Source organism: Malus sylvestris, chromosome 7 (assembly GCF_916048215.2).
Source record: "Malus sylvestris chromosome 7, drMalSylv7.2, whole genome shotgun sequence".
Taxonomy (NCBI): domain Eukaryota; kingdom Viridiplantae; phylum Streptophyta; class Magnoliopsida; order Rosales; family Rosaceae; genus Malus; species Malus sylvestris.
This window is the reverse complement of record NC_062266.1, coordinates 1,844,577-1,854,856: the sequence shown is the minus strand read 5'-3', so window position 1 is coordinate 1,854,856 and position 10,280 is coordinate 1,844,577. Positions and strand designations below refer to the sequence as shown.

The following is a 10,280-nucleotide window of genomic DNA, read 5'->3' as shown; positions in this document are numbered from 1 at the left end:
AGAATGTTGATGATTCTGCTAATTAAAAAAATCTAGGGGCAAAAAGTAAAACTAAACTATAAATTCAACCCCCAATTGGAATAGAAAATGCCCAAAATACCCTCATCCTCTTACCATTTCTTACTATATAAGCAAGTACAAGCAGAGCAGTACACAGTCACACACATTCCCATACATCGTCGTCTTCCTCCCAAAGCATCAACCTTTCACTAGAATTAGTACTGCAGAAACCCTACATTCATCTTCTCCACCAAAACCCATTTCCCAGAAATCAAAACAACCCACTTCCATTCTTCAAGATTTCATCTTTGTTGTCTCCAATGGCGACTTCTTCGTCTTCTTCCTCCCACCAAGATAATCCACAAAAGGTCCAATTCCCGTTGGACTCCGCCGCGTATGAAAACCTCCAACAAATTGGCTCTGGCAACAAGGCTGTCGTCTACAAGGCCGTCTGCATCCCCATGAACTCTGCAATCGTCGCAATAAAGTCCGTCGACCTCGACCAATCCACGGCCGATTTCGAGAGCAAGCTCCACGACACCAAGACTCTGTCTCTTTCCCACCCCAACATTCTCAGCAACCATTGCTCCTTCACCACCGCCGAGCGCCGGCTCTGGGTGGTAATGCCGTTCATGGCCTTCGGCTCTCTGCAGTCCATAATAATCTCCTCCCCTGCTTTCCCGCAAGGATTACCAGAGCCCTGCATTGCTGTCTTCCTGAAAGAGACGCTAAACGCCATGTCGTATCTCCATGGCCAGGGACACGCCCACGGCGACATCAAGCCCGGAAACATCTTGGTTGACTCTGATGGGTCCGTTAAGCTGGCCGATTTTGGGGTCTCTGCTTCTTTCTACGGCGCCGATCATTCAACTGGAACAAACGACACTTCGGCAACGCCAACTGGGACAAACGACACTTTGGCAATGCCGGATAGGGTGGTGCCCTACGGAGATGGATGCAAGGTGGATATCTGGGCATTTGGGATCATGGCACTGGAATTGGCTCGCGGCTGTCCTCCCCTGTCTGGCCTGCCACCGTTATTGGAATCTCAGATTCTAAAGGTCAAGAACAGGTACCAGTTTTCTGACTACGAAAACATCATCAAAGATTTCAAGAACAAGGAGTACTCTGTGGCTTTCAAGGACTTGGTGGGTTCTTGCCTTGATCAAGACCCAGCGAAGAGGCCGGCGTCAGAGACGCTGCTGAAGCACTCGTTTTTCGATAACTGCAGGGGCAAGGATTTTCTGGTGGAGACTGTGCTTCGGCGTTTGGAGAGCGTTGAGGAGAGGTTCAATAAAAGAAATAGGGGTTTGGGTGACTTGTTGGGCAAGGCAGAATATGGAGGTGATCAAGCTAAAGTTGGACCCTAATGAAAGTGATCAGTAGGATTTTTTTCGGGAAATTGCATTTGCAGAGAGTTTGCTTTTTGAAAAAATTGGTGAACTTTTTGGATGCTCTTTTCATGGTTTAGGAGAGAGAGTTGAGTTTTAGAGCATTAACTTTCATGTTTGAGATGTGCTATAAAGTGTTTAGACTTCGATTACATCATTTGGAATTTGTCATTTGTAAAGAAGAAAGAATTAATGATCATTTGATGTTGGATTGATAGTTCCGTGTTTTGTATATTGGTTCGTTCAGCAAGAGAAAATCCTAAAATTTTTGGTGTAGGTCTTCATCTGGAGTTCAAGTCTATTTCTTGAAGTCCAGTTAATGCAAGGCCTTGAACTGGTTTTGATATTCTTGCTAGCTGTTAGTGATCAAGCTTATGCATTAATGATAGAGTTAAAACAATTCGTATCAAATCTGTATTCTGTTTTGGACACTTCTTGGCTCTTTCCCTGGAACAAGTCGTCTCTCTGTTCCATAAATCATTGTTTGACAAGTATGCAGAAATAACTCGTTACAAACACAAAAAAACCAATTTCTGCACCCATGAAATTGTGATTGGCAAGTAAATAAGACTCTGTTTGCAATTGGAGGAACCAAGTATTTTCCTTCTTTGTTTTTGGTTATGGATACTATGGTCGGCGACTCGGCGTAGCTCAATTGCCAATTGAACCCTCGGCAATGACTATAGTCAATGTTTGCTACTTTGCCTTGTACACATATATCCCTATCTAATGTGGTTGTAGTATTCTTGGTTCAACTCATAGTTCTGTTCATGTATGCTACAGATGATCCAAAGAAAACAGAATACTTGCTCTCACTAGATGGAGCAAAAGACAGGCTGCATTTGTTCAAAGCAGATTTATTGGAAGAAGGATCTTTCGATGCTGCAGTTGATGGATGTGAAGGCGTTTTTCACACAGCATCGCCTGTACTATTCTCGGCTACTGACCCACAGGTTTGTCCCTTCACTTTATGCTTCAACTACTCTATCATGTGTTCCTGCGTGCATGTGTAGAATGAATAATTTCAAGACAAATGATGTGGAAACCAGCATGATATTTCTGTCCATATGTCAGGCAGAACTAGTTAACACAGCCGTGAATGGAACGCTTGATGTTCTAAAACCATGTGTGAAATTTCCAACTGTCAAGAGAGGGGTTATGACATCGTCTTGGGCTACGGTAATGGTGAGCGAGCGGAAAACCTCTGACCTCTGATGTAGTTTTGGATGAAACATGGTATTCAGATCCACTTGTTTGCAAGAAGTACAAGGTATGTATGAATTTCCGATTCTTATCATCTTTTTTCATTGTTAATTTGTTATATTTCTGTGTTGTGCCGAAACAAAATCTAATCTAATCTAATCACCAAACAAGGTGTCTGGGTGCAATTATAAAAGAGATGGATAATGCTTAGTATTATCTGCCCTTTTTCTTTTTGTTCCGCAGAAAAGGCTGCCAGGGAATTTGCTAAAGGAAATGAGATTGACTTAGTTACAATACATCCGAGGTTCGTGATTGGTCCACTCTTACAGCTTCCATTTTTCTTTTCCACTAATTTTTTGATTGAAGCAGTTGATTGGCTTATGTTTCACTATTGTGCAGGTACCCAACCGACTGTTTCAAACTGCAGATTCATTGATGTTATAGATGTTGCCTCTGCTCACATTCAGGCATTTGAAGTTCCTTCAGCAAGTTGAAGATATTGTTTAGTTGGACATGTTGCAGACATTTTCGAGGTTCTGAAGATTTTACGCGAACTTTACCCCCACTTTGCTTCTTGGAAAGTAAGTTTCATATGCAAAATACCTCAAAGTTGTGCCTGTTTACTTTACCACACATAATGTCATATCTTTCTGTAGAATTAAACATGGTCAAATATGTTTGAAGGTAAGTTCCTTCAGAGAGTGAAATAAACATAAGATTTGGACTTGGAAACGAAATCTGTACCAGTTAGGAATTTCTTCCAATAATTACAGATGCTTGTACAAAATAACTCAATTGTGTACACCGAAAGCTCGACATTTCTATTACAAGAATTATTTCTAAGGGATTTATTATTCTATTGTTTTTGGTAATTGTTGGCAGATTTGAGATTGGCAATACTTCAGACCCAAGATATCACGTATCCTCAGAGAAAGCAAAAGGTTTGGGACTTAGTTTCCACCTATTGGAAATCACCTCTGAGGGACACTGTTGAAAGCATGAAGGAGAAGGGCTTCCTGCAGATTTGATTTATCCACATAGGTGACTAGACCTCAGTGTCCAAATTCACAACTTTAAAAGAATCTTTGTTAAAGCACCCCTAATTAAGGAGTGTCTAAGGACGTTTCTTCACGTGTTGGGGTTTTATCTTGTCAAATCGATGTGCACTCTAGTTAATTTGTTGCTTCCCCTTACTGTCCTAGTACATGATTGACATCTGTTTGCGGTAATGTTCTTGTGATTTAACAGAATACAGGAGTGTAACATGTTTCGTGGAGATAACGGCGGAGGTGACTGATTTTTGGCTGCTGGAGATTAGGATTTTTATTGTTTTTTGTTGTTGTTGTCTACGGGCCTAAATCTGTATGGGCCTCCCTCTGTGGCTGGGGTTGTAGCTCTCCTTTTTTAGCTTGTCTTCTATTTTATGTATTGCTTTGTTGTGTAGGGTTTTGTGTTTTGTTTAGGTTTAGGCCTTTCTAGCATTAATTGTAAGTTTTATTCTTGACCAAAAAATAAAAAAAATATGGACAATTTTCCAAAATAAATAAATAAATGAGCTTAGAAAAGGCATGAAAAAACTGGTTTGTTGAATCATTTCTGATTAGGTGTTGAAATGTTTGCAAAGTGTTTGAATTTGAAATATCCTGCCAATACTAATATTTCTTCTTCCTTCATAATATTTTTCTATTTTGTTTTGTCAACATTCATAATAAACTATAATTTTCCATAACATAGGTTTTAGTGAGAGATTCTCTCTCATAGCCATTTCATGTCCCAGTGGCGTGTATTACTGTATAAAATATTGAAGAAAAAAGGGAGATGGTGAAATAAATAAGAGTCCTATATACATGGTTCCTAGTCCGTATCCTGTTTTTGCTAGAATAAAACGAGATTCCTACTAAGAAGTTGTTGCTTCACTTCACTACTTTTAAAGAAATATTAGTTAAAGGACTCTTAGGGCCGGTTTGGTATCTCATTTGAAATTTTTTATCATTTCTCAAAACATTTCTTAAGAACATTTCTTGAAAACAATTTTCTTTGAGATTCAAAAACTTGATTGGTTTGTAATTTAAAAATTTTAAATCTTACGACTTAAACTATACAAAGAGATCTAAAAAGAGGGGGTCGCAGGAGAGGGAGAAAAATGAGAGAGGAGGAAAGTAAGTAAGAGATGATTGAAAGAAAAAAAAAAAAGAGAGGAAGAAGAGTGAAAGAAAGAAATGAGAGAATGAAGAGAGCGGATTAGAGAAAAGCGAAAAAGGTAAAAAGAAAGTGGAGAGAGAAAGAAGAAAAGAGAGAGAGAAAGATAGATTTGGAGTGAGAGGGAAGGAGGGAGAAAAAAGAGATGAGTGAGTTTAAGTTTAAAAACTCTAAAAACTCACTTTTTATGTTTTTAGATAATAAATTATATTTTTGAGTTAGTCTTGAGTTCAGTTTTTGAAAATAGCCCTACCAAACAAGTTTTTAAGGACTAAAACTTGAAAATTATTTTTAAGTTAAAAAAATTGGATTCAAGTAGAGTACCAAATAGAGCCTTAATATTTCTTGCAACCATTTGGAACAAGTGCTACCCCTAACTTAAGATTAGTTCCTGCCCAACACGTGTTTAGTCAACATTCAAAATAAACAATGGCTTGCCATTACAAAAAGTATTCAGAGCTGAAGAAGACAAGTTGGCAACATTGACCTTTAATTTCCATGTGACCTTTCACCATGAAAAACACAATTCCGAACCAAATTAAGCTTATTATTTCTTAGCTAGAGAGAGAGAGAGAGAGAGTGATGAGTACCGGAGAATCAAAGACTGTATGTGTAACAGGAGCTTCTGGTTACATAGCATCATGGCTGGTGAAGCTCTTACTGCAAAAGGGTTATACCGTCAAAGCCACTGTTCGCAATCCAAGTCAGTATCTCTATACTTACTCTATATATTGTTCAACTTCAAACAATTCATTCAATAATTTCAGATTCTGGGTTTTGCATATTGATTTGTTTACCAAAAGAAAAGTTGGGTATCCAAAATAATCATCCTGCACACCTCGCCTTCTTACTTCCATTTTTTTTACCAACGACATCTACCGTGCATCCAATTATTTTCTTTTTATTATTCTTGTTCATGTTTTTTTCGGTGCCAATTGAAACCTCATAGCGAGTTAGTCGTTGTTTGCCACTCTTCCTGCATCGTGTATTCTTAGTTGAACTCACTAGTTCTGTTTACAGATGATGCAAAGAAAACAGAACACTTGCTCTCATTAGATGGAGCAAAGGACAGGCTTCATTTGTTCAAAGCGGATTTATTAGAAGAAGGATCATTTGACGCCGTAATTGATGGATGTGTAGGTGTTTTTCATACAGCATCGCCCGCACAATATTCAGCCACTGACCCACAGGTCTGTCCCTTCACTTCATGCATACATCAAATAGTGTATCGTGTGTGTGCGCTCACGAATGCATGGAAAATCGATACACCTTCAAGAGAAATGATGTTGAAACTAGAATGATATTATTTCTTTTCTATATTTCAGGTAGAATTAATTGAGCCTGCAGTGAAAGGAACGCTTAATGTTCTAAAATCATGCGCAAAATTCCCCACTGTCAAGAGAGTCGTTTTAACATCTTCTCTGGCTTCAGTAAGGTTGAGTGGAAAACCTCTGACCTCTGATGTGGTTATGGATGAAACATGGTATTCGGATCCACATTTTTGCGAGACGATCAAGGTATGTGCGTTTCCACACTATTGAATAATTTGGACAGAGGTAAGCTTAACACAATACAAAGCAGTCCATGATGGACTACAAACTCATAAGAACTTCCTTCTTCATTTGTTCAGCAATGGTATCCTCTCTCAAAAACTTTAGCTGAGGAGGCCGCCTGGAAATTTGCCAAAGAAAATGGGATTGACTTGGTAACAATACATCCAGGGATTGTGATTGGTCCACTCTTACAGCCAACTCTTAATCTCTCCGTTGAGTATCTTCTGAATTTAATGAGTGGTACAATTCACCCCCTTTATGTTAAAACACTATTCCTTGTGATACATCCAGGGTTTATTGTGTTTTTTTTCTCTTTTGTGCTCAGGTATCGAAACACCTTTTATAAACTATGCATTTGTGGATGTTAGAGATGTTGCCTTTGCTCATATTCAAGCATTTGAAGTTCCTTCAGCTAATGGCAGATATTGTTTAGTTGCACAAGTTGCTGATGGTCCCGATACTCTAAAGATTTTACGAGAGCTTTATCCCACATTGAGCCTTTGTGAGCCTGGCAATCCTTCTGGCTCCAAGTTTCAAGTGTCCAGGGAGAAAGCAAAATGTTTGGGAATCACTTTCCTTCCTCTGGAAATGAGTCTCAAGGACACTGTTGAAAGCGTCATGGAGAAGGGCTTCCTCAAGTTTTGAATTCTGCAACCTGCAGCAATTTGTTAATTTAGTGCACGAGGCGATCGAATAACTGGGAAATTAAGTTTGTTATATGCTTAAGTATTCCAAAGAGATGATGGACATTATATTTTTCCAGTTAAATCTTTTAATGTAATCTGCAGAGAGCCTCAGAAGTTGCCTTTGGATCTTTCATAGATGGCTCATGTGTAATATGTAATGTTTCAAAATAACCCTAAATAAAAAAGTTCAAGTAGAAATTGTTTTACTTTACTGTCTTCAAAGAAATCTTAATTTGCAATTTCATCGTTCTTTAACAGGTGCCTATGCGACATGCATTCGTACGAATGCCTGTCAATTCTTATGAACTTCGGGCGATGGCACAGAGCTGGTCCAAGCTCAATGTTCAAGCTGTCTTTACTCACTCTCTAGAATGAAGGACGCAGCAGATTCCTCTGACTATATAAAGCTAGATGTAGTTCAAGACCTTCAACTCTCGCAAAAATTGATAAGTGAATTTTCAGTTGAATTCATTTTTCTCAACGCTTAAGAATGTACACTAGATCCAAACTAGGCAAATACGCCCCTAGTTTACTCTTTTGATGCGCTTAGTATGTTTACCAGTTGACGCATCTTCCAACTGTTCATCGTTCTAGCAGAAAACCACACACCTTAAAAGGTACAGATAGCTACAACTTTATTAGTGCCCCAATTGGAGGGGAGTCCGTTGTACTTAGAAGCTGCTGCCAAAGCCAATGGGAGGCCAGAAGAAGTTCGAAGTTGTGTAGTTGGAATCATGGCCAGCCCTGGCTAAATAGGGGCCAACGGGCGAAATGAAATGAGGCCCTTCGATCATCCGCTGATAGCGAATTCTCGTGCCACCAGCTACCATACCTCTTCCTCCTCCATTATGTATCCTAACTCCCTCCCTCATATAACTAATGTAACATCCCACTGTTGGATTTATCCAATATAAATCAACCTTTAAGTGGTCTACTACATGTAATAGGAATGTAATATTGGAGAATAATGTTAATTGTGATTTGATCTCTTAAAGATATCAGTCCTATATAAGGTGTCTTATATTGGAAATAGGATTGATGGAATCCTTAATTGAATATGATTATGATACTTGACTTGGAGGCTAATAAAGTAAGTTTAGGTTTCCTTTATGGATGGAAACCCTAGCTTTTAGCCTATATAAAAACACCGGTCCCTATAAGCCCTAGAACACACAACATAATGCTTCCCATAAAGTAGTTGTATTCGGCTAGGAGTTTATAGAAGATCATGGTGTTGCCGTGCTCTGCTACTTTTGTGCTCAACTTCCATGGCCGCCATTGGAATTAGGTTAGTCACTCTTTCGTTTGTGTTTTAATTGTATAACCTTATAAGGCTAACAATTGGTATCAGAGCCACTGGTTATATGATTAAAACCTATTAGGTTTGAAGTTTGATTATATAATATCTTTTCTTTTGGACTGCGGTTTTTTAAATCCAAATTGTGATTGCATTCGGCAACATCACCATGTTGGACCTGCTTGAAAACTGCATAGTACGGTTCTGCATATAATTGTATATACTTGGCATATTAGTATGATATGCACGGCACATATTTTACATCAATTCCTATTTGATCTTAGAGACCGAAATTATCAGTTAAATTAAACAATTACATAATTGGATAATCTGTTTTTGCGAGTGGTGCCAGTTGAGTTCAAGTTTTCTTCCACTGCCACCACCCTTCAATTCCAAATGTGGGCTTTTCTAATTGAAGCACTAAATGATGATATTGAATTAACTATAAAAAAGGAAGATTAAAATAGTTGGTTCATTATTTCATGGAATTGTATAATTGGAATTACCATGGTGCTTAACGTTTTCTATTTCAATGTTCATATTAATGTTTTGGTTCAATTGAAATAGTCATTTTGTTCTAACCATGCACCGGAGAATTTGAGTTGATCAGCAAAGCCAAATAAGGAGGTTCATATATGCATCGCATATGAGATCCTGATGGAGGTCGGTTCTAACCTTGCACTGGAGAATTTTGAGATATATCACTCATAAATTGGTAAACTAATAATTGTTGAATGGTAGGTTTTCAAGCACTTCAAGCTTCCTTTCTTGTATTCAGTTCTCATAAAGAAAGATTGGAACAGTTTGCTTTGCTCATCTTTACTGAATTAATTATGACTGGAAGAAGATGGCATGCTTTAAGCTTTCTTTCGATATTCATGCCAATGTTTTGGTTGAATTGATTTAGTGGTAGATACAACTTTTTGGCTAACGTTGTTGTCAATTTTGTAAGCATATAGAAATATGTACTTCTGTACTAATCTTGCCAAGGAAGACTATGAAGCATCTCAAGTCAACAAGCTCGGTAAAGTCTCCTATCAAAGCAAACAATATTGATCATTATATGTGTCAATTGCGAATTAATTAGTTGATCATGCATATGGTTAGTTTTGACTATTAAGTTTTAAACTTGGTTATCAAAACAAAGAGAAAATATATGTTTTGAACATGATTAATTCTGCATATAAGTGGCATACAGAACGAGGGAAAAGTAGATTTTTTAAGATATGCCAAGATGCATGCATATAAAAGTGCATATATATCTTGCTTGTTCGTGGCTTTTCGTTAGTAATATGCATGAGTGAGCCTATTGGCTGGTCCCAGCAGCTCCAGTCACTGCTTCCAGGGTGGAAAGGCAACAAGGGGACACTAAGCACCCCTCAAAATATAATTACATACCTTATAAGGTTTTTGGAATTACTTCTTAAACTCCAAATCTTTATTGCCTTTGTTATCCATTTGAATAAGGACTAATATTGTTTGCCATGAATTGCAATTGCATAAGTGCCAGCAATTGTTTGATCAAGCTAAGTATACGTAATTTTCTAAAGCCAATTATGTATCTAGAAGTTCACATTGCATGTGTAAAATTATCATAACACCAGTATCTAAATGGTATGTATATGGTAAACATGCGGAGAAGCATATGTAAAAATGCATAAATTATTTTATTGTTTGAGACTATATTTTGTACAAATAGTCTGGGTGTTTCGGCATTAGTACAAGAGTAAGTCTATTGCTCTGTTTTTCATGGGTAATAACTAAAATGGACATATGGCATGTTTTATTAAAGGGATTGGGTTGTCCTAACACAAATGTGTTGATTAGTAATGCAATATACTAAGCATGATGGGGGATTAATTCAAGTACGGTTTATAATGATATTAACTCCATGCGGAATTTGCATGACTAATCAAATTAGTTTTGTCTACAATTTTGCTTTCCTATCTCA

General features: G+C 37.9%; 2 protein-coding genes and 1 long non-coding RNA gene across 3 annotated transcripts; all 3 read left to right on the top strand.

Annotated features, from left to right (window-relative positions):
- LOC126628383 (serine/threonine-protein kinase BLUS1-like) lies at positions 1 to 1,512 on the top strand. The gene has a single exon (XM_050298055.1). The coding sequence runs from the start codon at positions 321 to 323 to the stop codon at positions 1,368 to 1,370; it is 1,050 nt and encodes a 349-aa protein (XP_050154012.1). The 5' UTR covers positions 1 to 320; the 3' UTR covers positions 1,371 to 1,512.
- Positions 1,513 to 2,475: 963 nt separating this feature from the next.
- On the top strand, positions 2,476 to 3,624 carry LOC126628401 (uncharacterized). The gene is made up of 4 exons (XR_007625412.1): positions 2,476 to 2,661; positions 2,838 to 2,898; positions 2,994 to 3,175; positions 3,477 to 3,624. It is a non-coding gene; the product is annotated as an uncharacterized LOC126628401 (long non-coding RNA).
- Positions 3,625 to 5,239: 1,615 nt separating this feature from the next.
- On the top strand, positions 5,240 to 7,238 carry LOC126628386 (phenylacetaldehyde reductase-like). Its single transcript, XM_050298058.1, has 5 exons — positions 5,240 to 5,496; positions 5,814 to 5,983; positions 6,119 to 6,310; positions 6,424 to 6,586; positions 6,672 to 7,238. Exons 1-5 carry the CDS (start codon positions 5,376 to 5,378, stop codon positions 6,989 to 6,991), a joined length of 966 nt encoding a protein of 321 aa, XP_050154015.1. The 5' UTR covers positions 5,240 to 5,375; the 3' UTR covers positions 6,992 to 7,238.
- Positions 7,239 to 10,280: the final 3,042 nt, after the last annotated feature.